At 40.5% G+C, this 26,830-nt stretch overlaps 1 protein-coding gene across 4 annotated transcripts in view; it reads right to left on the bottom strand.

The window, feature by feature from the left end:
- Positions 1 to 26,830, bottom strand: part of Synj (synaptojanin) — a 184,761-nt gene that overhangs the window by 81,787 nt on the left and 76,144 nt on the right. For 3 of the 4 annotated variants that reach the window (XM_070095294.1, XM_070095295.1, XM_070095293.1), the window contains 3 exons: positions 7,380 to 7,562; positions 5,444 to 5,607; positions 4,771 to 4,918 (listed from right to left, as the gene is read on the bottom strand). In XM_070095294.1, coding sequence (XP_069951395.1) covers positions 4,771 to 4,918; positions 5,444 to 5,607; positions 7,380 to 7,562 — 495 coding nt within the window. The remainder of the gene's footprint in view (positions 1 to 4,770; positions 4,919 to 5,443; positions 5,608 to 7,379; positions 7,563 to 26,830) is intronic. The other variant, XM_070095296.1, reaches the window with a different exon arrangement.

Here is a 26,830-nt window from a genome sequence, read left to right on the forward strand (position 1 = left end):
AAAGAGGATAAATAAATATACAAGGTATGATGTAGCACGTAATGAAAGTAGTTTATTAGATTATGTATTGGTGGATAAAAGGTTGATGGGTAGGCTCCAGGATGTACATGTTTATAGAGGGGCAACTGATATATCGGATCATTATTTAGTTGTAGCTACAGTTAGAGTAAGAGGTAGATGGGAAAAGAGGAAGGTGGCAACAACAAGTAAGAGGGAAATGAAAGTGTATAAACTAAGGGAGGAGGAAGTTCGGGCGAGATATAAGCGACTGTTGGCAGAAAGGTGGGCTAGTGCAAAGATGAGTAGTGGGGGGGTTGAAGAGGGTTGGAATAGTTTTAAAAATGCAGTATTAGAATGTGGGGCAGAAGTTTGTGGTTATAGGAGGGTGGGGGCAGGAGGAAAGAGGAGTGATTGGTGGAATGATGAAGTAAAGGGTGTGATAAAAGAGAAAAAGGTAGCTTATGAGAGGTTTTTACAAAGCAGAAGTGTTATAAGAAGAGCAGAGTATATGGAGAGTAAAAGAAAGGTAAAGAGAGTGGTGAGAGAGTGCAAAAAAAGAGCAGATGATAGAGTGGGAGAGGCACTGTCAAGAAATTTTAATGAAAATAAAAAATTTTGGAGTGAGTTAAACAAGTTAAGAAAGCCTAGGGAAAATATGGATTTGTCAGTTAAAAACAGAGTAGGGGAGTTAGTAGATGGGGAGATGGAGGTATTAGGTAGATGGCGAGAATATTTTGAGGAACTTTTAAATGTTAAGGAAGAAACAGAGGCAGTAATTTCATGCACTGGTCAGGGAGGTATACCATCTTTTAGGAGTGAAGAAGTGCAGAATGTAAGTGTGGGGGAGGTACGTGAGACATTACGTAGAATGAAAGGGGGTAAAGCAGCTGGAACTGATGGGATCATGACAGAAATGTTAAAAGCAGGGGGGGATATAGTGTTGGAGTGGTTGGTACTTTTGTTTAATAAATGTATGAAAGAGGGGAAGGTACCTAGGGATTGGCAGAGACCATGTATAGTCCCTTTATATAAAGGGAAAGGGGACAAAAGAGACTGTAAAAATTATAGAGGAATAAGCTTACTGAGTATACCAGGAAAAGTGTACGGTAGGGTTATAATTGAAAGAATTAGAGGTAAGACAGAATGTAGGATTGCGGATGAGCAAGGAGGTTTTAGAGTGGGTAGGGGATGTGTAGATCAGGTGTTTACATTGAAGCATATATGTGAACAGTATTTAGATAAAGATAGGGAAGTTTTTATTGCATTTATGGATTTAGAAAAGGCATATGATAGAGTGGATAGAGGAGCAATGTGGCAGATGTTGCAAGTATATGGAATAGGTGGTAAGTTATTAAATGCTGTAAAGAGTTTTTATGAGGATAGCGAGGCTCAGGTTAGGGTGTGTAGAAGAGAGGGAGACTACTTCCCGGTAAAAGTAGGTCTTAGACAGGGATGTGTAATGTCACCATGGTTGTTTAATATATTTATAGATGGGGTAGTAAAGGAAGTAAATGCTAGGGTGTTTGGGAGAGGGGTGGGATTAAATTATGGGGAATCAAATTCAAAATGGGAATTGACACAGTTACTTTTTGCTGATGATACTGTGCTTATGGGAGATTCTAAAGAAAAATTGCAAAGGTTAGTGGATGAGTTTGGGAATGTGTGTAAAGGTAGAAAGTTGAAAGTGAACATAGAAAAGAGTAAGGTGATGAGGGTATCAAATGATTTAGATAAAGAAAAATTGGATATCAAATTGGGGAGGAGGAGTATGGAAGAAGTGAATGTTTTCAGATACTTGGGAGTTGACGTGTCGGCGGATGGATTTATGAAGGATGAGGTTAATCATAGAATTGATGAGGGAAAAAAGGTGAGTGGTGCGTTGAGGTATATGTGGAGTCAAAAAACGTTATCTATGGAGGCAAAGAAGGGAATTTATGAAAGTATAGTAGTACCAACACTCTTATATGGGTGTGAAGCTTGGGTGGTAAATGCAGCAGCAAGGAGACGGTTGGAGGCAGTGGAGATGTCCTGTTTAAGGGCAATGTGTGGTGTAAATATTATGTAGAAAATTAAGAGTGTGGAAATTAGGAGAAGGTGTGGAGTTAATAAAAGCATTAGTCAGAGGGCAGAAGAGGGGTTGTTGAGGTGGTTTGGTCATTTAGAGAGAATGGATCAAAGTAGAATGACATGGAAAGCATATAAATCTATAGGGGAAGGAAGGTGAGGTAGGGGTCGTCCTCGAAAGGGTTGGAGAGAGGGGGGTAAAGGAGGTTTTGTGGGCAAGGGGCTTGGACTTCCAGCAAGCGTGCGTGAGCATGTTAGATAGGAGTGAATGGAGACGAATGGTACTTGGGACCTGATGATCTGTTGGAGTGTGAGCAGGGTAATATTTAGTGAAGGGATTCAGGGAAACCGGTTATTTTCATATAGTCGGACTTGAGTCCTGGAAATGGGAAGTACAATGCCTGTACTTTAAAGGAGGGGTTTGGGATATTGGCAGTTTGGAGGGATATGTTGTGTATCTTTATATGTGTATGCTTCTAAACTGTTGTATTCTGAGCACCTCTGCAAAAACAGTGATAATGTGCGAGTGTGGTGAAAGTGTTGAATGATGACGAAAGTATTTTCTTTTTGGGGATTTTCTTTCTTTTTTGGGTCACCCTGCCTCGGTGGGAGACAGCCGACTTGTTGAAAAAAAAAAATATATATATTTTTTTTTTATTATCACACTGGCCGATTCCCACCAAGGCAGGGTGGCCCGAAAAAGAAAAACTTTCACCATCATTCACTCCATCACTGTCTTGCCAGAAGGGTGCTTTACACTACAGTTTTTAAACTGCAACATTAACACCCCTCCTTCAGAGTGCAGGCACTGTACTTCCCATCTCCAGGACTCAAGTCCGGCCTGCCGGTTTCCCTGAATCCCTTCATAAATGTTACTTTGCTCACACTCCAACAGCACGTCAAGTATTAAAAACCATTTGTCTCCATTCATTCCTATCAAACACGCTCACGCATGCCTGCTGGAAGTCCAAGCCCCTCGCACACAAAACCTCCTTTACCCCCTCCCTCCAACCCTTCCTAGGCCGACCCCTACCCCGCCTTCCTTCCACTACAGACTGATACACTCTTGAAGTCATTCTGTTTCGCTCCATTCTCTCTACATGTCCGAACCACCTCAACAACCCTTCCTCAGCCCTCTGGACAACAGTTTTGGTAATCCCGCACCTCCTCCTAACTTCCAAACTACGAATTCTCTGCATTATATTCACACCACACATTGCCCTCAGACATGACATCTCCACTGCCTCCAGCCTTCTCCTCGCTGCAACATTCATCACCCACGCTTCACACCCATATAAGAGCGTTGGTAAAACTATACTCTCATACATTCCCTTCTTTGCCTCCAAGGACAAAGTTCTTTGTCTCCACAGACTCCTAAGTGCACCACTCACTCTTTTTCCCTCATCAATTCTATGATTCACCTCATCTTTCATAGACCCATCCGCTGACACGTCCACTCCCAAATATCTGAATACGTTCACCTCCTCCATACTCTCTCCCTCCAATCTGATATTCAATCTTTCATCACCTAATCTTTTTGTTATCCTCATAACCTTACTCTTTCCTGTATTCACCTTTAATTTTCTTCTTTTGCACACCCTACCAAATTCATCCACCAATCTCTGCAACTTCTCTTCATATATATTTATATATATATATACAGTGGACCCTCGCTTTACGATCACCTCCCAATGCGACCAATTATGTAAGTGTATTTATGTAAGTGCGTTTGTATGTGAATGTTTGGGGGTCTGAAATGGACTAATCTAATTCACAATATTCCTTATGGGAACAAATTCGTTCAGTACTGGCACCTGAACATACTTCTGGAATGAAATAATATCGTAAACCGAGGGTTCACTGTATATGTATATATAGACATTATAGGTAATAGGTTGGTAGACAGCAACCACCCAGGGAGGTACTACCGTCCTGCCAAGTGAGTGTAAAACGAAAGTCTGTAATTGTTTTACATGATGGTAGGATTGCTGGTTTCCATTTTTCTGTCTCATAAACATGCAAGATTTCAGGTACATCTTGTTACTTCTACTTACACTTAGGTCACACTGCACATACATGTACAAGCACATATATACATACCCCTCTGGGTTTTCTTCTATTTTCTTTCTAGTTCTTGTTCTTGTCTATTTCCTCTTATCTCTATGGGGAAGTGGAACAGAATTCTTCCTCCGTAAGCCATGCGTGTCGTAAGAGGCGACTAAACTGCTAGGAGCAAGGGGCTAGTAACCCCTTCTCCTGTATATATTACTAAATTTAAAAGGCAAAACTTTTGTTTTTGCTTTAGGGCCACCCCACCTCAGTGGGATACGGCTGGTACGTTGAAAGAAGAAAAGAAGATATATAGACATATATCTTGGTGCATATATACACATACACCTCTTAGTGCAAATACACAGAGATGCACATCTTTTAGTGTATATACCTAGAGATGGCTGACTTGTTAAAAAAAAAAAAAAAAAAAAAAAAAAAATAGAGATACACATCTCTTCGTGTACGTATCGTCATACATCTCTCGGTGTATATACATACATAAAATTCTGTGTGTACACTCGTATTTATGTAATTACAGTATCTTTATTAAAGTTCTAATGGCAATGCGTTTTTACTTAAGGCTATCATCCACACACTTGAATTACGACACAGCATCTCACTGCGTGTCTTTCATATGCTGGACACGCAACTAACCTGTCGCGCCTTGCATGCCTGTTTTGACACTCTCAACAGACACATGTCGGACATGGTTGGCATGCTTCTCGTTGACATACACAAAGAGTGCCACGCCCACCAGCTGCGTCCACGTCACCATCACAAACTTTTCGTCTCGCGATATAACCTGAAGGAGGTAAACAACACGTCAGGAACCTCACATATTTTTAACCTGTTCCCTGTTACTCTGATCCCACTTTGAGCCCTGGTCATGGACTGGGCTATGGGGGCATTGACCCCTGGTACAACCTCCAAGTAGACCAATAAAGTTAGGTGCTGAGACATTGTCGCAATTTAAAAAAAAAAAATTCTCAACTGGTAGAGTTTAATTTTATAATTTTCTGAAGGTAATGACACCAAAAATGCAAAATCTGATGGAAAACTTACAGAATTAAGCAGGTGAAAAGTTGGTGGTCTGGGGGCAATTTACACATTGGCTATTTCACCCAATTTGAGGCCTATTTCAGGCCATTTTTATTGTTCAATTTGACCCAATTTCCAGCTATTTTACTGGTGTGTCTTTTGTTCTATCAATTGAACACAAGAAACTGCCCATTCAACTATCAGAATTAACCTATAATGTGCACAGAATTTGGTAATTTGGCTAATTATACACAAGACACCAGTGTTCCACTGTACCACACAGTGTTACCTTCTGCAGTTCCTTGCCCCAGGATGCAGCATTCTCCGACCACTGAGTGTTCTGTACAATGTTCGTTGCATTCAGATCAACAATTTCTTCGAAGCCAATTGCAAAGACATCAGGAACCCTGCCCTCCCCTGCCTCCTCTTCCTCGGGTGTAGTGTCCACCAGTGCTGCAAAAACACATACATATATATGAACTAAGGCACATATAAACATTTAGATGGGTAAATATGCATGTATGTATATACATGTCATGCCAAATAAGTAAAATTGGTCAATTAGCAAGAAATCATTTAAAATTAAGTCCTTTCTAAAATTTTCTCTTATAAAGATATATTTTTTCATTTATGTTAATGTAAAAATTAATAATTTTGTACCAAATGAACCTTAGAAAACTTGCCTAACCTTATTATAACAAGTGCAGTTTAATTTAGCCTAATCTAACAATAACAAACAAACACAATGAAATATATTTTTTTCGTTAGGTTCAAAATGACTTTTACAAAATTACTGCATACACAAATTTTCACTTGCCTTACTCGGCAAGAATAGCATTCTTATTTAACCCTTAAACGGTCCAAACAGATTGATGTTCAAATCCGTAGTGCTCCAAAAGTAGATCTACGTTTTTTTTTTACATATTTTCAAACATAACAAAAAAAAAATGTAGATAAAAGTTTTTTTTACACATTTTCAAATGTAAAACAAGAAAGAAGATTTACATTTTTTTTACATAACTTCAAATGTTGAAAAAACGTATATATACGTTTGGACCATTTAAGGGTTAAGCCAAAATTGCAAGTTTTACCTATTCGGCATGAGATAAACAGACAGACACACACAAACACACAGACGATCTGGACAGGGTTCAAACCTGGTCCAGAAACTGGCTCCTAGAGTTCAACCCCGCCAAGTGCAAAGTCATGAAGATTGGGGAAGGGCAAAGAAGACCGCAGATGGAGTACAGTCTAGGGGGCCAGAGACTACAAACCTCATTCAAGGAAAAGGATCTTGGGGCGAGTATACACCAGGTACATCTCCTGAGGCGCACATCAACCAAATAACTGCTGCAGCATACGGGTGCCTAGCAAATCTAACAATAGCATCTCAACATCTCAATAAGGAATCGTTCAGGACCCTGTACACTGTGTATGTCAGGCCTATATTGGAGTATGCAGTACCAGTTTGGAACCCACACCTAGCCAAGCATGTCAGGAAGTTAGAGAAAGTGCAAAGGTTTGCAACTAGACTGGTCCCAGAGCTATGGGGTATATCCTATGAGGAGAGGTTAAGAGAAACCAACCTGACAACACTGGAGGACAGGATAGAGAGGGGGGATATGATAACATACAAAATACAGAGATGAATCGACAAGGTGGACAGAGACAGGATGTTCCAGAAATGTGGCACAACAACAAGGGGTCACAGTTGGAAGTTTAAGACCCAGATGAATCACAGGGATGTTAGGAAATATTTCTTCATTCACAGAGTTGTTGGGAAGTGGAATAGTCTGGGAAGTGATGTAGTAGAGGCAGGATCCATACATAGCTTTAAGAAGAGGTATGATCAAGTTTATGGAGTGGGAAGGGTGACCTAGTAGTGGCCAGCAAAGAGGCGGAGCCAGGAGCTGTGACTCGACCCCTGCAACCACAACTATGTGAGCAACTAGGTGCGCGCGCGTGCGTGCACACACACACACGCACGCACGCATGCACACGCACGCACGCATGCACGCACGCACGCACACACACACACACACACACACACACACACACACACACACACACACACACACACACACACACACACAGCAAGTTAGATGCATAGAGCAAATGTACAACAATGCACACCGCAGCATACACATTCACACAACAACATACACAGACCCACACAGCAGCATACACAGCCATACATACAAACACAGCAACATACACAGACTCACAGCTTCTCACAGCATTCTTCTTGGAGTCGAGTAACCAGTCATCCAGTGAGAGGTGCTTGTAGGCCAGACTCCTGAAGTGCTTGCCACCATTAACATTGTAAGTGCCTACTGCCACTCTCAGAGGGATGCTTGCTGTGTACTCTGTGCTGTGATCACACAGCTGATGCAGCACCTTGATCGGAGCTGCAACATAACACACAAACTTAACTCACAACCTTCAACAATTATATGACCATAAAGCCATGAAAACACTAATAATTATGCAGTACCTGTAAGCTGTATCAACATTGCTGTATTAATATATGCTGTGATTCTTGTACAGGAGGGCCTCACTTACACAGCAGCTTAGGTTCTAGGCAACTGCTGTAAAGTGAAACAGACTTTTTTTTTTTTTAATTTTCAAATGCATATAAAAGCCCGATAACATGTTTACACTATTGTATGTTAAGTGAGCAATTGATCTAGTCCTAAAAAATGCATATACAGTACACATATTATTTACCTAAAATATTTTCGTCAAAATGGGATGTTTGAATGTGCGAGGTTGTAGTGTGAATGATAAGAAAGAGATGATTGTGGATGTTATGAATGAAAAGAAGCTGGATGTCCTGGATCTATGTGAAACAAAGCTGAAGGAGGTAGGAGAGTTTCAGTGGGGAGAAATAAATGGGATTAGGTCAGGGGTTTCTAATAGAGTTAGAGCTAAGGAAGGAGTAGCAATAATGTTGAAGGATAAGTTATGGCAAGAAAAGAAGGAATATAAATGTATAAATTCAAGGATTATGTGGAGTAAAATAAGGGTTGGATGTGAAAAGTGGGTTATAGTAAGTGTTTATGCACCTGGACAAGACAGAGGTGTAGAGGAGAGAGATTTTGGGAAATGTTAAGTGAGTGCATGGGGAGTTTTGAACCAAGAGAAAGAGTACTTATGCTAAAGTGGGTAAAAATGTTGTTGAGGGAGAAGTAGGTAAATTTGGGGTGCCAGGGGTAAATGAAAATGGGGAGCCTTTCATTGAACTATGTGTAGAAAGAGGTTTGGTAATAAGTAATACATATTTTATGAAAAGAGGATAAATAAGTATTTACAAGATATAACATGTAATGAAAGTAGTTTGTTACATTATATATTGGTGGATAAAAGGTTGATGGGTAGGCTCCAGGATGTACATATTTATAGAGGGGCAAATGGTATACTGGATCATAATCTAGTTGTAGCTACAGTTAGAGCAAGATGTAGATGGGACAAAAGGAAAATGGCAATAGTAAATAAGAGAGAGATTAAAGTTTATAAACTAAGGAAGGAGGAATTAGGGTGAGATATAAGCAACTTTTGGCAGAAAGATGGGCTAGTGCAAGTATGAGTAATGGGGGGGTTGAAGAGGGATGAAGTTTGTGGCTATAGAGGGTGGGTGCAGGAGGAAAGAGGAGTGATTGGCAGAATTATGAGGTAAAGGGTGCAATAAAAGAGAAAAAGGTAGCTTATGAGAGGTTTTTACAAAGCAGAAGTTATAAAAGAAGGGCAGAGTATATGGAGAGTAAAAGAAAGGTGAAGAGAATGGTGAGAGTGTACAAAAGGAGAGCAAATGATAGAGTGGGAGAGGCACTGTCAAGAAATTTTGCTGAGAATAAGAAAACATTTTGAAGAGATAAACAAGTTAACCCTTTGACTGTCGAAAGGCCCAATCCTGATGTGTCTCCTGGTGTCGCAAAATATTCGAAAAAAAAAAAAAAAAAATTTTATGAAAATGTTAAGAATATTTTTCTGACTGTTTTAGTCCAAAAAAAATTTTTTCCCATCGTACTTACCGAGATATAGAGGCATGAAGTTTGCTGAAAATGATCTGTGAACGGCAACAGCGGCGACTGCCGCTCACCTGGTAAACTTTGATTTACTTGTATTCGATGGTTTCTTGTTTTTTTTTCACTATTTTATTTTTTCACACAACTTTTATGGCCTGTGAGGCCAAATTGTTGTGCAATGTTCAAATATACACTCGTTGAATGTAACACAATTATAGCAAAAACACTCCTTTCATTATAATGTTGCTAAAACTTGTTTACACAAACAATATAAAAAATTGTTTATTACAATTGTTCTATAATATATATACCTAAGTACAATCACTGGACACTTTTCTAGAACTGCTGCAGCTTGTGGAATTCTTTGAAAATTGGTATAAGCACAATGGTGTTTTACACTCCTCACACATAAAACGAGTCTCTGCGTTTTTGTGGGCGTTTTCTGGTATGTCCACAGACAAAACACCTCTTCTGAGCATTTTTCTTGAGAGCAGTAGCAGGCAGTGGTATTGGGTAGTGATCACCAGGCCTCAGACGAGAGGACATGTGTTGATAATTTCGTGGGCGCTGGTCTATTGCAAGTGTTGTTCCTTGGTACTTGAATATTATTTGTCTGATGACTGACAAACAAAATTCACCATATTTGGGTTTGTTCATGGTCTTCAACTTGTACATATTATAAGCATTCAGCATGGAAATGTCAAGATGGAAAAACAGTTTTATGCACCACTTATAACTCTTGCGAGCACAGTCAGCAAACCCAATCTGCATGTCACATTTGTCCACTAAGCACATATTGAGGTTGTAATCCATCACAGCTGCAGGTTTTACAATGGGTTCATTGGTCTCTCTATTCTGCTTTCCAGTGTCTACCATTTCGTGTCGGTGAACTGATGTCAGCAGTGTGACATCACGTTTGTCATGCCACCGAAATGCTATGATGTCACTGGCAGCAAACACCTGCACTTCACCTCTACGACTGCCAGCATCGAACCTAGGCATATGTTTACGATTTCCACGCACTGTGCCACACACATCTGTCATGTTCACTCGCAAGAAATCACTGAGTATAGGGCTTGTGTACCAGTTGTCAGTATATAAAATATGGAAATAAATGGTATAAAATACCGACACAATGGCAATATAAACACAAATGCAGTATAATGTGATCCTTTATTGACTACGTTTCGCCCACACAGTGGGCTTTTTCAAGTCACAAACAGAACTACCTGGGGTGGAAGGAACGCGAGTATTTATAGTCCGGCTGAGGTCAGGTGAAGAATGCTGCATCTGATGATGTACCGAGTTGGGTTGTAGAGTCTAAAAACTTGGGTAGCTTGGAAAGGAGACTGGACAAGTTTGTGAGCAGACCTTCTACAGTGTTCTTATGTGGGATAGCGATGAAGAAGTTTCTTGGCAAGTGGTTCCGCTATGTTATAGAAGCCACTATTCTGGTTGAAGTTGTCGGATATAGAAATAAGTGATGATTCCAGGATTCTTCGGTATTGAGTGTTGTCTTCTGTGGCGATAAGTCTTGAGTTTCTGTAGTTTATCAAGTGGTTGTGTGAATTACGGTGTTGTACACAGGCATTCCTTGTGTCGTCAGACCTGCTTGCGTATTGGTGTTCTGAAATACGTGTTTGGAGGTCCCTTGATGTTTCGCCCACGTATAACTTGTTGCAGTCATTACAAGGGATTATGTATACCCCTGCAGAGGATGGAGGCTTGTCCTGCCTACTACTGGTGATGTCCTTGATGGTCGTGGTTGTGGAGGTAGATACTTGGAATGATGTTTTGGCAAAGATGTTGGAAACATGTTTGGCAATGGAGTTGGTGGGAAGGACTATGTATCTCTTCTCGGCAGTGTCTTCTCTGGGTGTGTTGAAGATGTTTAGTGCTCGCCGTCTGCAGTCTCTGATGAAGTGACGAGGATAGTGGAGTTTGGAAAATACCTGTTCAATTATAGTGCATTCTTCCTCAAGGAACTCGTTGCTGCAGATTCTGAGTGCACGCAGGAAGAAGCCTATAATTACACCACGTTTGGTTTTGGTGTCGTGGTGAGAGTAGAAGTGGAACAAGAAACTTTCCAGCCTTGACGTGACTTCCCTATTCACTAAAGTACCTACTAAACAAGCCATCGATCTCTTGCGCAAGAAAATTGACGATTCACTTGATCTTCCCATTCCAGCCAGCGACTTCATCGACCTGGTTGAACTATGTGTTGGCTTTACGTGTTTCTCTTTTGAAAATCACCTCTTTCAGCAGACTTTTGGACTACCCATGGGTTCGCCACTCAGTGCAGTCCTAGCGAACCTATACATGGAACATCTAGAAGCCGAACGTTTCTCCACCATTATTCCTTCGTCTGTCACCTGGCTCCGTTATGTTGACGACATTCTCCTCATAACTCCTAAACGCTTCAACGTTCAAGCTCTCCAAGACAAGCTCAACCAGGTCGAGCCTTCAATCCAGTTCACACTTGAAGAAGAGGTCGACAACACTCTTCCTTTCCTTGATGTTCTACTCTGCAAAGCTGACCACGAACTTCGTTTTAAAGTCTATCGAAAACCCACCAACCAAAACGATCTTCTCCACTTCTACTCTCACCACGACACCAAAACCAAACGTGGTGTAATTATAGGCTTCTTCCTGCGTGCACTCAGAATCTGCAGCAACGAGTTCCTTGAGGAAGAATGCACTATAATTGAACAGGTATTTTCCAAACTCCACTATCCTCGTCACTTCATCAGAGACTGCAGACGGCGAGCACTAAACATCTTCAACACACCCAGAGAAGACACTGCCGAGAAGAGATACATAGTCCTTCCCACCAACTCCATTGCCAAACATGTTTCCAACATCTTTGCCAAAACATCATTCCAAGTATCTACCTCCACAACCACGACCATCAAGGACATCACCAGTAGTAGGCAGGACAAGCCTCCATCCTCTGCAGGGGTATACATAATCCCTTGTAATGACTGCAACAAGTTATACGTGGGCGAAACATCAAGGGACCTCCAAACACGTATTTCAGAACACCAATACGCAAGCAGGTCTGACGACACAAGGAATGCCTGTGTACAACACCGTAATTCACACAACCACTTGATAAACTACAGAAACTCAAGACTTATCGCCACAGAAGACAACACTCAATACCGAAGAATCCTGGAATCATCACTTATTTCTATATCCGACAACTTCAACCGAATAGTGGCTTCTATAACATAGCGGAACCACTTGCCAAGAAACTTCTTCATCGCTATCCCACATAAGAACACTGTAGAAGGTCTGCTCACAAACTTGTCCAGTCTCCTTTCCAAGCTACCCAAGTTTTTAGACTCTACAACCCAACTCGGTACATCATCAGATGCAGCATTCTTCACCTGACCTCAGCCGGACTATAAATACTCGCGTTCCTTCCACCCCAGGTAGTTCTGTTTGTGACTTGAAAAAGCCCACTGTGTGGGCGAAACGTAGTCAATAAAGGATCACATTATACTGCATTTGTGTTTATATTGCCAGTATATAAAATATCCCCCTTATTGTTCTAACCACATCACCAGAGATACCCAGTAACTTTCTGGTATCTTCCAATGTTTTACTGCCAGTGTACACAATTATATCCAAAACCAAACCAGTTTTGCAATTACACAGAACAAATAACTTTATACCAAAGCGTTTCCTTTTGCTTGGTATATACTGTTTGAATGAGAGTCTTCCTTTGAACAAAATCAAAGACTCATCAATAACAAGCTTTCTGAAGGGATAAAAATACATACAACACTTTTGTTTCAGGTACATAAATACACGTCTGATCTTATATAACCTGTTGCTTCTGTCAGGCCTTGTATTGTCTGAAAAGTGTAACATACGTAACAGTAACACAAATCTATTCACTGGTATAATGTCACTGAAAGCAGGGGTTGAAATCAGGCGGTCTGTCGTCCAGTATGTGTTGACACTGTGCTTATACACATGTGGCATATGCATTATTGTGGCAAAGAACAGATACATCTCTGCCACAGTTGTGTCCTTCCACTGGTGTAGGCGTGATCTTGGTGACAGAATAGTGTTTTCCATGGTGTCCTCAAAGTATGTATTGCTTTCCCTGACAATAATGTCCATCAGGGGTTCATCGAAGAACAACTGAAAGCATTCCAGTTCAGTGGCATTGTTCCCAAGTGTACATAAGAACATAAGAACATAAGAACGAAGGAACACTGCAGAAGGCCTACTGGCCCATGCGAGGCAGGTCCAAGTCTCCTAACGGCTTAAGCCAATGCACCCAACCTAGTCAGGTCAGGTCACATTGACTTAAGGGAGGAACACGGCAACCGACCTGGTAGCACAAGCTATCAGGTCTAACTCACACCCACCCACATCTACTCATGTATTTTTTTATTATTTTTATTATCACACCGGCCGATTCCCACCAAGGCAGGGTGGCCCGAAAAAGAAAAACTTTCACCATCATTCACTCCATCACTGTCTTGCCAGAAGGGTGCTTTACACTACAGTTTTTAAACTGCAACATTAACACCCCTCCTTCAGAGTGCAGGCACTGTACTCATGTATTTATCCAACCTATTTTTAAAGCTACACAACGTTCTGGCCTCTATAACGGTACTTGGGAGTTTGTTCCACTCATCCACAACTCTATTACCAAACCAGTACTTTCCTATATCCTTCCTGAATCTGAATTTTTCCAGCTTAAAACCATTGCTGCGAGTCCTGTCTTGGCTAGATATTTTCAGCACACTATTTACATCCCCTTTATTTATTCCTGTCTTCCATTTATACACCTCAATCATATCCCCCCTAATTCTACGTCTTTCTAGAGAGTGCAGTTTCAGGGCCCTTAGTCTATCCTCATAGGGAAGGTTTCTGATACATGGGATCAACTTTGTCATCCTCCTTTGTACATTTTCCAGAGAATTTATATCCATTCTGTAATACGGTGACCAAAACTGTGCAGCATAATCTAAATGAGGCCTAACCAAGGATGTATAGAGTTGAAGAACAACCTGAGGACTCCTATTATTTATGCTTCTTGATATGAAGCCAAGGATTCTATTAGCTTTATTGCGAACACTTATGCACTGTTGTCTTGGTTTCAGATTACTGCTAACCAGAACTCCTAAATCTTTTTCGCAATCTGTAATATTAAGATCTACATTATTTAGTTTATATGTGGCATGGTTATTGTCCTGTCCAACATTTAGAACTTTGCATTTGTCTATATTAAACTGCATCTGCCACTTCTCCGACCACTGCATCAGTCTATTCAAATCTTCCTGGAGTGCTCGAATGTCCTTGTCAGAATGAATTCGACGGCCTATTTTGGTGTCATCGGCAAACTTGCTGATGTCGCTCTTTATGCCCTCATCTATGTCGTTTATGTAGATTGTGAACAGCAGGGGGCCCAACACTGATCCCTGTGGAACACCGCTCGTGACGCTTCCCCACTCTGATTTCTCCCCATTTATGCAAACTCTCTGCTGCCTATTTGTCAACCATGCCTCTATCCAGGAAAAAAATTCTCCTCCTATTCCATGTGCTTTAATTTTCCTCAAAAGTCTCTGATGTGGGACCCTGTCAAAAGCCTTACTGAAGTCCATATACACAATATCATATTCATTACCATGATCTACCTCCTCAAATACCTTAGTGAAAAAAGTTAATAAATTCGTAAGGCAGGAACGCCCCTTTGTAAAACCATGCTGAGATTCGTTGATTAATTTATGCTTTTCAAGGTGGCTACGAACTGCCTCGGCAATTATTGATTCCATAAATTTTCCCACTATGGAGGTTAGGCTTATTGGTCTATAGTTCGAAGCTAAGGACCTGTCACCTGTTTTGAAAATAGGTATCACATTTGCCATTTTCCACTTATCTGGCACCATGCCAGTTTGTAGTGATATGTTGAAAAGATTAGCCAAAGGTGTGCTAAGCTCCTCTTTACATTCCTTTAGAACCCTTGCATACAGTTCATCAGGGCCTGGGGATTTGTTAGGTTTTAATTTATCTATTTGCCTAAGGACCATGTCACTTGTGACCCTAATAGTGCACAGTTTATTATCGTCCTGTTCTACATAATTTATCATTACTGGAATATCGCTGGTATCCTCCTGTGTAAAAACTGAGAGGAAGTATGTGTTAAAAATTCTACACATTTCCTTATCACTGTCAGTGAGCTGACCCGAGGAACTTTTGAGTGGGCCTATCTTGTCCCTGATCTTACTTCTGTATGCCTGAAAGAATCCTTTTGGGTTAGTCTTCGATTCTCTTGCAACTTTAACCTCATAATCTCTTTTTGCTTTTCTAATTCCCTTTTTTATTTCTCTCTTTAACTGAATATATCGATTTCTTAATTGCCCCTCTCCTCTTTTGATTTGCCTATATATGCCTCTCTTTTGACCAATCAGATATTTTAATCTATTGTTCATCCATTTAGGATCATTTTTGTTTGATCTGATTTCCCTATTTGGAACATAATTTGACTGAGCAGCTAGAACTATGCCCTGGAAAGCATCATATCGGCAACCATCACCACCTACCCGACCCTTAGTCAGGTCATTCCAGTTCAGCCCACCTAAGCAATTTTTCAGTCCTATGATGGCCGTATTCCACTTTGTCCTCCATCAAAGTCATGGGGACTGGGAACAAACTCGTCACCTTGCTGCCAATCCCAGATGTGGTCAGCTGGTGGGTTCTGGATATTGTAATGTGGTTGTGGTTGTGCAGGTTGTGGGAGTGTGGGGTCGGGTGAGGCTGGTTGTAGTTGTGCAGAGTCAGCAGCGTGGCCTGCTGCTGGTGTCACATGACTCGTGCCACCATCACTATCACCACTACCGCCTGCTGCCTCACTCGCATCATTGATATTCATTGTAACAACATCGTCATCTTCGCTATCAGTTCGTGGTGTAGGGCCACGGGATGTGCTCCGAGATGTACTCCTTCCTCTTGGAAGAGCATATGGCACACTACCAGACCGCATGCGATGTCGTATATACTGCCGCTTCACTGGGGAATATTCACCCTCACTGTCACAACTAGAACTGCTTTCAATAACCATGAAATCACTATCACTTACACTGCTCACATCTGAGTCTTGTACGTGGGCAAATAGTTTCCTCTTTCGTCCTGGTACAGGTGAACATGAACAAGCTGGCCCAGCACCAGAGGTGGAAGGTTGTGGGCCATCTGGGTTTTCATCACTAATTACGTTATCCTGGACACTTTTTTCGGCCACACCCGCTTCAAAACCAGGGAATTTACTTTCACTGACACTTTCATCGCTGTTTGAGCTATCACTTGGGAACAAAAGACCTCCAATCCGCCGAGGAGTGAGGAACTTCTTACTGCGAGGCATGGTGAAAATGGACTACTAAGATGGCGTTCCCACAATGCACTGCTGAGTCCCAGATTTTTTTCACAGGGTGCACACCCACCACTGAGAACCATTCTCTCTCATGTAGGCCTACCAGCCCTCTCCTGCTTGATTTGAAGCTGCTAGAATTTATGCGTATAGATACGTCAAACACGGTATCTTCCATGACGTATATATACGACCGCGACAGTCAAGGGGTTAAGAAAGTCTAGGGAACGAAAGGATTTGTCAGTTAAAAACGGAGTAGGGGTGTTAGTAGATGGGGAGCTGAAGATATTGGGTAGATGGCGGAAATATTTTGAGGAACTTATAAAGGTTGATAAAGAAAGGGAGGCAGTAATTTCATGCACTGGCCAGGGAGGTATAACATCTTTTAGGAATGAAGAAGAGCAGGATGCGAGTGTGGGGGAGGTGCGCGAGGCATTACACAGAATGTAAGGGGGTAAAGCAGCTGGAACTGACAGGATCATGACAGATGTGTTAAAAGCAGGGGGAGATATAGTGTTGGAGTGGTTGATATTTTTGTTTAATAAATGTATGAAAGGGTGGAAGATACCTAAGGATTGGCAGAATGTATGTATAATTCCTTTATATAAAGGGAAGGAGGACAAGAGAGATTGTAAAAATTATAGGGGAATAAGTTTACTGAATAGGTACTACTGTCTTGCCAAGTGAGTGTAAAACAAAAGCCTGTAATTGTTTTACATGGTAGGATTGCTGGTGTCCATTTTTGTGTTTCATAAACATGCAAGGTTTCAGGTATGTCTTGCTACTTCTACTTACACTTAGGTCACACTACACTTATTTATTTCTTTTTTTTCAACAAGTTGGCCATCTCCCACTGAGGCAGGGTGACCCAAAAAAGAAAGAAAATCCCCAAAAAGAAAATACTTTCTTCATCATTCAACACTTTCACAACACTCACATATAATCACTGTTTTTGCGAAGGTGCTCAGAACACAACAGTTTAGAAGCATATACGTATAAAGATACACAACATATCCCTCCAAACTGCTAATATCCCGAAACCCCTCCTTTAGAGTGCAGGCATTGTACTTCCCATTTCCAGGACTCAAGTCTGGCTATATAAAAATAACCAGTTTCCCTGAATCCCTTCACTAAATATTACCCTGCTCACACTCCAGCAGATCGTCAAGTCCCAAATACCATTCGTCTCCATTCACTCCTATCAAACACACTCATGCACGCCTGCTGGAAGTCCAAGCCCCTCACCCACAAAACCTCCCTTACCCCTTCCTTCCAACCTTTTCGAGGACGACCCCTACCCCGCCTTCCTTCTGCTACAGATTTAAATGCTCTCCATGTCATTCTACTTTGATCCATTCTCTCTAAATGACCAAACCACCTCAACAACCTCTCTTCAGCCCTCTGACTAATACTTTTATTAACTCTACACCTTCTCCTAATTTCCATACTCCGAATTTTCTGCATAATATTTACACCGCACATTGCCCTTAGACAGGACATCTCCACTGCCTCCAACCGCCTCCTCGCTGCTGCATTCACAACCCAAGCTTCACGCCCATATAAGAGCATTGATACTACTATACTTTCATACATTCCCTTCTTTGCCTCCATAGATAATGTTTTTTGACTCCATGTATACCTCAACGCACCACTCACCTTTTTTCCTTCATCAATTCTATACATAAACGAGTGTCTTACCAAAAAACGTCAGAACCTCCTGTATAGAGTCAGAAAACTTAAGCGGGAGAATAACGACACAATACACCAATGCTTCACATGGGATGGGAAAATTCTTGTTAGGAAAACAAATGTAGGTCAACTGTACACAATCACGAACGAGAATGATCTATCACGATTTCTCAGGGATACTAATCTTACAGAGAATAACTAAACAATGTCCAACTTAAAAGCCTACGTAGTGTAGTGTATGTTTTGCTCCATTATTGTTCAAATTTCATTGTACAATCTCTTAGTAATTAAATAATCAACTACCTCATTTTGTGATTTTACTAGTAAGCATAAGTCACCTTATGTAATTTTCTTATTTACTATTGTTTGCTTAAACATTAGCTGAATTGATACTTTCTCTGTCCATATTACTACCTCATATTTTTTTAAATACTATCAATTGATATTACTTACTAAAATTAATAATTATCATTTTTACTATAATTTCAATTTACTCTTAACATTTTTGACATTTAATAACCATTACTTGTCTAATTACCTTTACCTGTTTTATACCACATTTACTATCTTTGAGTACTCTTAATTACCTTGTACTGCCATATAACCTCTAGTATAACTACCAGTGCAATATTGAATGAAATAAACATTACTTTTTCACTTTTTTTGTACTCATTATTACTTACTAAAATTTTATTAAACACCATATTTACCAGTCAATTTTACTTTTGTACATTAAACATTATTTTATACTTCCCATAACATTTTGTTGCCAAATTTTCAAGTTTGTATATTCAACTCCAACCTTTATATTATCCTTTGTACCTGTGTACCATCTTACTATCATATTATAACCAAGACATTACCATTGTTATTTTTTACTATTATTCTTTTGGTACTTTAATTGTGAATTTTATTTTGTCAATTTAAATCTAGTTATACTCCTGATCTTGTCAACAACCTATACCAGACTCTAGTGCAATTGCAAGTACCATTTCAATTTGTATTTTTATATTATAAGTTTATATTATAATTCCTACTCTAAGATTGTTTTCATATCTTAGTGACTATATTGTGTGTGCAATTAGTGTATATTTCAATTATATTATTGTTCAAGGCCCTTAACTATCTTTTGCTAACTAGTACCAACTACCTCATATATCTTTTTTTTTTTCTACTTTTTTTATTCTTTTGCTACCTTAACTTGTATATTTTATCTTGTCAATTTAAATCTAGTTATACTCTAATTCTTGTAAACAACTTATATAACACCTTAGTGCAATTACTAGTGAGAGACTGGTGCTATTTTTAATTTGTATTTTTTTTTTTTTTTTTTTATTATCACACCGGCCGATTCCCACCAAGGCAGGGTGGCCCGAAAAAGAAAAACTTTCACCATCATTCACTCCATCACTGTCTTGCCAGAAGGGTGCTTTACACTACAGTTTTTAAACTGCAACATTAACACCCCTCCTTCAGAGTGCAGGCACTGTACTTCCCATCTCCAGGACTCAAGTCCGGCCTGCCGGTTTCCCTGAATCCCTTCATAAATGTTACTTTGCTCACACTCCAACAGCACGTCAAGTATTAAAAACCATTTGTCTCCATTCACTCCTATCAAACACGCTCACGCATGCCTGCTGGAAGTCCAAGCCCCTCGCACACAAAACCTCCTTTACCCCCTCCCTCCAACCCTTCCTAGGCCGACCCCTACCCCGCCTTCCTTCCACTACAGACTGATACACTCTTGAAGTCATTCTGTTTCGCTCCATTCTCTCTACGTGTCCGAACCACCTCAACAACCCTTCCTCAGCCCTCTGGACAACAGTTTTGGTAATCCCGCACCTCCTCCTAACTTCCAAACTACGAATTCTCTGCATTATATTCACACCACACATTGCCCTCAGACATGACATCTCCACTGCCTCCAGCCTTCTCCTCGCTGCAACATTCATCACCCACGCTTCACACCCATATAAGAGCGTTGGTAAAACTATACTCTCATACATTCCCCTCTTTGCCTCCAAGGACAAAGTTCTTTGTCTCCACAGACTCCTAAGTGCACCACTCACTCTTTTTCCCTCATCAATTCTATGATTCACCTCATCTTTCATAGACCCATCCGCTGACACGTCCACTCCCAAATATCTGAATACGTTCACCTCCTCCATACTCTCTCCCTCCAATCTGATATTCAATCTTTCATCACCTAATCTTTTTGTTATCCTCATAACCTTACTCTTTCCTGTATTCACCTTTAATTTTCTTCTTTTGCACACCCTACCAAATTCATCCACCAATCTCTGCAACTTCTCTTCAGAATCTCCCAAGAGCACAGTGTCATCAGCAAAGAGCAGCTGTGACAACTCCCACTTTGTGTGTGATTCTTTATCTTTTAACTCCACGCCTCTTGCCAAGACCCTCGCATTTACTTCTCTTACAACCCCATCTATAAATATATTAAACAACCACGGTGACATCACACATCCTTGTCTAAGGCCTACTTTTACTGGGAAAAAATTTCCCTCTTTCCTACATACTCTAACTTGAGCCTCACTATCCTCGTAAAAACTCTTCACTGCTTTCAGTAACCTACCTCCTACACCATACACTTGCAACATCTGCCACATTGCCCCCTATCCACCCTGTCATACGCCTTTTCCAAATCCATAAATGCCACAAAGACCTCTTTAGCCTTATCTAAATACTGTTCACTTATATGTTTCACTGTAAACACCTGGTCCACACACCCCCTACCTTTCCTAAAGCCTCCTTGTTCATCTGCTATCCTATTCTCCGTCTTACTCTTAATTCTTTCAATTATAACTCTACCATACACTTTACCAGGTACACTCAACAGACTTATCCCCCTATAATTTTTGCACTCTCTTTTATCCCCTTTGCCTTTGTACAAAGGAACTATGCATGCTCTCTGCCAATCCCTAGGTACCTTACCCTCTTCCATACATTTATTAAATAATTGCACCAACCACTCCAAAACTATATCCCCACCTGCTTTTAACATTTCTATCTTTATCCCATCAATCCCGGCTGCCTTACCCCCTTTCATTTTACCTACTGCCTCACGAACTTCCCCCACACTCACAACTGGCTCTTCCTCACTCCTACAAGATGTTATTCCTCCTTGCCCTATACACGAAATCACAGCTTCCCTATCTTCATCAACATTTAACAATTCCTCAAAATATTCCTTCCATCTTCCCAATACCTCTAACTCTCCATTTAATAACTCTCCTCTCCTATTTTTAACTGACAAATCCATTTGTTCTCTAGGCTTTCTTAACTTGTTAATCTCACTCCAAAACTTTTTCTTATTTTCAACAAAATTTGTTGATAACATCTCACCCACTCTCTCATTTGCTCTCTTTTTACATTGCTTCACCACTCTCTTAACTTCTCTCTTTTTCTCCATATACTCTTCCCTCCTTGCATCACTTCTACTTTGTAAAAACTTCTCATATGCTAACTTTTTCTCCCTTACTACTCTCTTTACATCATCATTCCACCAATCGCTCCTCTTCCCTCCCGCACCCACTTTCCTGTATCCACAAACTTCTGCTGAACACTCTAACACTACATTTTTAAACCTACCCCATACCTCTTCGACCCCATTGCCTATGCTCTCATTAGCCCATCTATCCTCCAATAGCTGTTTATATCTTACCATAACTGCCTCCTCTTTTAGTTTATAAACCTTCACCTCTCTCTTCCCTGATGCTTCTATTCTCCTTGTATCCCATCTACCTTTTACTCTCAGTGTAGCTACAACTAGAAAGTGATCTGATATATCTGTGGCCCCTCTATAAACATGTACATCCTGAAGTCTACTCAACAGTCTTTTATCTACCAATACATAATCCAACAAACTACAGTCATTTCGCCCTACATCATATCGTGTATACTTATTTATCCTCTTTTTCTTAAAATATGTATTACCTATAACTAAACCCCTTTCTATACAAAGTTCAATCAAAGGGCTCCCATTATCATTTACACCTGGCACCCCAAACTTACCTACCACACCCTCTCTAAAAGTTTCTCCTACTTTAGCATTCAAGTCCCTTACCACAATTACTCTCTCACTTGGTTCAAAGGCTCCTATACATTCACTTAACATCTCCCAAAATCTCTCTCTCTCCTCTGCATTCCTCTCTTCTCCAGGTGCATACACGCTTATTATGACCCACTTCTCGCATCCAACCTTTACTTTAATCCACATAATTCTTGAATTTACACATTCATATTCTCTTTTCTCCTTCCATAACTGATCATTTAACATTACTGCTACCCCTTCCTTTGCTCTAACTCTCTCAGATACTCCAGATTTAATCCCATTTATTTCCCCCCACTGAAACTCTCCTACCCCCTTCAGCTTTGTTTCGCTTAGGGCCAGGACATCCAACTTCTTTTCATTCATAACATCAGCAATCATCTGTTTCTTGTCATCCGCACTGCATCCACGCACATTTAAGCAACCCAGTTTTATAAAGTTTTTCTTCTTCTCTTTTTTAGTAATTGTATACAGGAGAAGGGGTTACTAGCCCATTGCTCCCGGCATTTTAGTCGCCTCATACGACACGCATGGCTTACGGAGGAAAGATTCTTTTCCACTTCCCCATGGACAATAGAAGAAATAAAAAATAACAAGAGCTATTTAGAAAAAGGAGAAAAACCTAGATGTATGTATATATATATATGCATGTGCGTGTCTGTGAAGTGTGACCAAAGTGTAAGTAGGAGTAGCAAGATATCCCTGTTATCTTAGCGTGTTTATGAGACAGAAAAAGAAACCAGCAATCCTACCATCATGCAAAACAGTTACAGGTTTTTGTTTCACAGTCATCTGGCAGGACGGTAGTACTTCCCTGGGTGGTTGCTGTCTACCAACCTACTACCTTGTATTTTTATATTATTAGATTAAATCTAGTTGTACTATAGCTCATTCTAGCTCAAAACATAGACTCCACAAAAGTCATTATATTAGACCTTAGTGCAATTACAAGTGAGAGTCTTGTTCTATTTTAAATTTGTATTTTTATATTACTAGTTTATACCTAGTTGTACTTTAGTTCATTCCAGCACAACACATAGACAACATCAACTTCATTATGTGTAGTAGTGACTATACTCTATATGACCAAAATACTCTAGCTATATACTTATCCAAACTTCCCACCACTACAGATATCAGTACTAGAACTCAACACATAACTCAGGATATAAATAACCATAATTTAAACCTAGAAGATGATTGATCACGTTGACCCTGATCTAAACCTCCATAATCTGACACCCAATCAAAACCTATTGGAAAGTAACTGCCTTTATTACACAGCATCACAAGCCAGCACTATCCTAAACAATGCTAAAAGCCTATCAGTACTTAACTACAACATTAGGTCCTTAAGCAAACACTATGATGACCTCCTGGCACTCCTTGAATCACTAAAGACACCCTTCTCCTGCATTATTCTTACTGAGACCTGGCTTAAGCAGGACACAATAGATATCTACCCTCTACCAGGATACACAGCAATTCACAACTGCAGACCAAACCAAGTTGGGGGTGGTATTGCAATCTATTACTCTAACCAATTATCTTGTATTAGCACCACTTGCTTTAGTGATGAATATGGGGAATACGTTTTTGCTAATTTTACTGTAAAAAACCTTAAGACACCTATAACAATCGGTGCCATTTACCGGATACCTCACACAAACATCCCAAATTTCAGTGAGAAATTAAAGTCACTAATAACAAACAGACAAATGAATAAGCACCACCTTCTCTTAGCTGGAGACTTCAACATCAACCTTGGCTTACTAGATGATCAGCCTGTAACTGATTTCATCAACAATATGAACAACACACTTCTCATACCAGCAATAACTAAACCAACCAGGCTCACTGAGACAAGTGCAACCATAATAGACCACATATGGACCAATATACTAGCCCCCCTTAAATCAGGGATAATCACAGGTAGCACTACAGACCACTACCCTACCTTCCTCCTGACAAACATTAATAAACCACCACTTGAATACAACAAAGTCTCATTTAGACTCCATGACGAGGCCTCAATAAGGAAGTTCACAACTGACCTAGAGATTGTTGACTGGCCTACAGAATTCTCCAAGGCCAATGGTATTGATGACTGGACAGACATTTTTCTTAACAAATTACTTAGACTATACAACAAACATTGTCCTATAAAAACGAAACAGATCACAAACAAACGGCTTGGTTGCCCATGGCTAACCAGCACCATTCTGAAATCCATTGACAAGAAACACCAATATGAAAAGCAATATAGACAGGGCTTAATACACAAAGATATTCTTAAACACTATTCATCAGTTCTCACCAAAGTAATAAAGAAAGCCAAAACAACTATACTACTCCAGTAGATTCACAGACACTAGAGGAGATAAAAAAAAGACCTGGAAAACACTCTCTCAGATTCTAGGGACCCACAAACTGAAAAAAAACAAGAATATTGTCCTAACTAAACCTAATGTTCGAGAGTGAGCAAAGTAACATTTATGAAGGGGTTCAGGGAAACCGGCAGGCCGGACTTGAGTCCTGGAGATGGGAAGTACAGTGCCTGCACTCTGAAGGAGGGGTGTTAATGTTGCAGTTTAAAAACTGTAGTGTAAAGCACCCTTCTGGCAAGACAGTGATGGAATGAATGATGGTGAAAGTTTTTCTTTTTCGGGCCACCCTGCCTTGGTGGGAATCGGCCAGTGTGATAATAAAATAAAAAAATGTTTATGTAGTGTAACCTAAGTGTAGGTAGAAGTAACAAGACATACCTGTAATCTTGCATATTTATGAGACAGACAAAAGACACCAGCAATCCTACCATCATGTACAACAATTACTGGCTTTCGTTTTACATTCACTTGGCAGGACGGTAGTACCTCCCTGGGCGGTTGCTGTCTACCAACCTACTACTTACATGTTTTTTTTTTTTTTTTCAACAAGTCGGCTGTCTCCCACCGAGGCAGGGTGACCCAAAAAAGAAAGAAAATCCCCAAAAAGAAAATACTTTCATCATCATTCAACACTTTCACCACACTCACACATTATCACTGTTTTTGCAGAGGTGCTCAGGATACAACAGTTTAGAAGCATATACATATAAAGATACACAACATATCCCTCCAAACTGCCAATAACTTACATGTACAAGCATATATATACACACCCCTCTGGGTTTTCTTCTATTTTCTTACTAGTTCTTGTTCTTGTTTATTTCCTCTTACCTCCATGGGGAAGTGGAACAGAATTCTTCCTCCATAAGACATTCGTGTTTTAAGAGGCGACTAAAATGCCAGGAGCAAGGGGCTAGTAACCCTTTCTTCTGTATATATTACTCAATGAAAAAGGAGAAACTTTCGTTTTTCCTTTCGGGCCACCCCGCCTCGGTGGGATACAGCCAGTGTGTTGAAAGAAAGAAAGAAGTTTACTGAATATACCAGGTAAAGTGTATGGTAGGGTTATTATTGAAAGAATTAGAGGCAAGAGAGAGAGAAAGAGCAGGACTGCAGATGAGCAAGGAGGCTATAGAATGGGTAGGGGATGTGTAGAGCAGGCATTTACATTGAAGCATATATTTTTTTTTATTATTATCACACTGGCCGATTCCCACCAAGGCAGGGTGGCCTGAAAAAGAAAAACTTTCACCATCATTCACTCCATCACTGTCTTGCCAGAAGGGTGCTTTACACTAGTTTTTAAACTGCAACATTAACACCCCTCCTTCAGAGTGCAGGCACTGTACTTCCAATCTCCAGGACTCAAGTCCGGCCTGCCGGTTTCCCTGAACCCCTTCATAAATGTTACTTTGCTCACACTCCAACAGCACGTCAAGTATTAAAAACCATTTGTCTCCATTCACTCCTATCAAACATGCTAATGCATGCCTGCTGGAAGTCCAAGCCCCTCGCACACAAAACCTCCTTTACCCCCTCCCTCCAACCTTTCCTAGGCCTACCCCTACCCTGCCTTCCTTCCACTACAGACTGACACACTCTTGAAACCATTCTGTTTCGCTCCATTCTCTCTACATGTCTGAACCACCTCAACAACCCTTCCTCAGCCCTCTGGACAACAGTTTTGGTAATCCCGCACCTCCTCCTAACTTCCAAACTACGAATTTTCTGCATTATATTCACACCACACATTGCCCTCAGACATGACATCTCCACTGCCTCCAGCCTTCTCCTCGCTGCAACATTCATCACCCATGCTTCACACCCATATAAGAGCGTTGGTAAAACTATACTCTCATACATTCCCCTCTTTGCCTCCAAGGACAAAGTTCTTTGTCTCCACAGACTCCTAAGTGCACCACTCACCCTTTTCCCCTCATCAATTCTATGATTCACCTCATCTTTCATAGACCCATCTGCTGACACGTCCACTCCCAAATATCTGAATACATTCACCTCCTCCATACTCTCTCCCTCCAATCTGATATCCAATCTTTCATCACCTAACCTTTTGTTATCCTCATAACCTTACTCTTTCCTGTATTCACTTTTAATTTTCTTC

This window comes from Cherax quadricarinatus, chromosome 49 (genome assembly GCF_038502225.1).
Source record: "Cherax quadricarinatus isolate ZL_2023a chromosome 49, ASM3850222v1, whole genome shotgun sequence".
Classification (NCBI taxonomy): Eukaryota; Metazoa; Arthropoda; class Malacostraca; order Decapoda; family Parastacidae; genus Cherax; species Cherax quadricarinatus.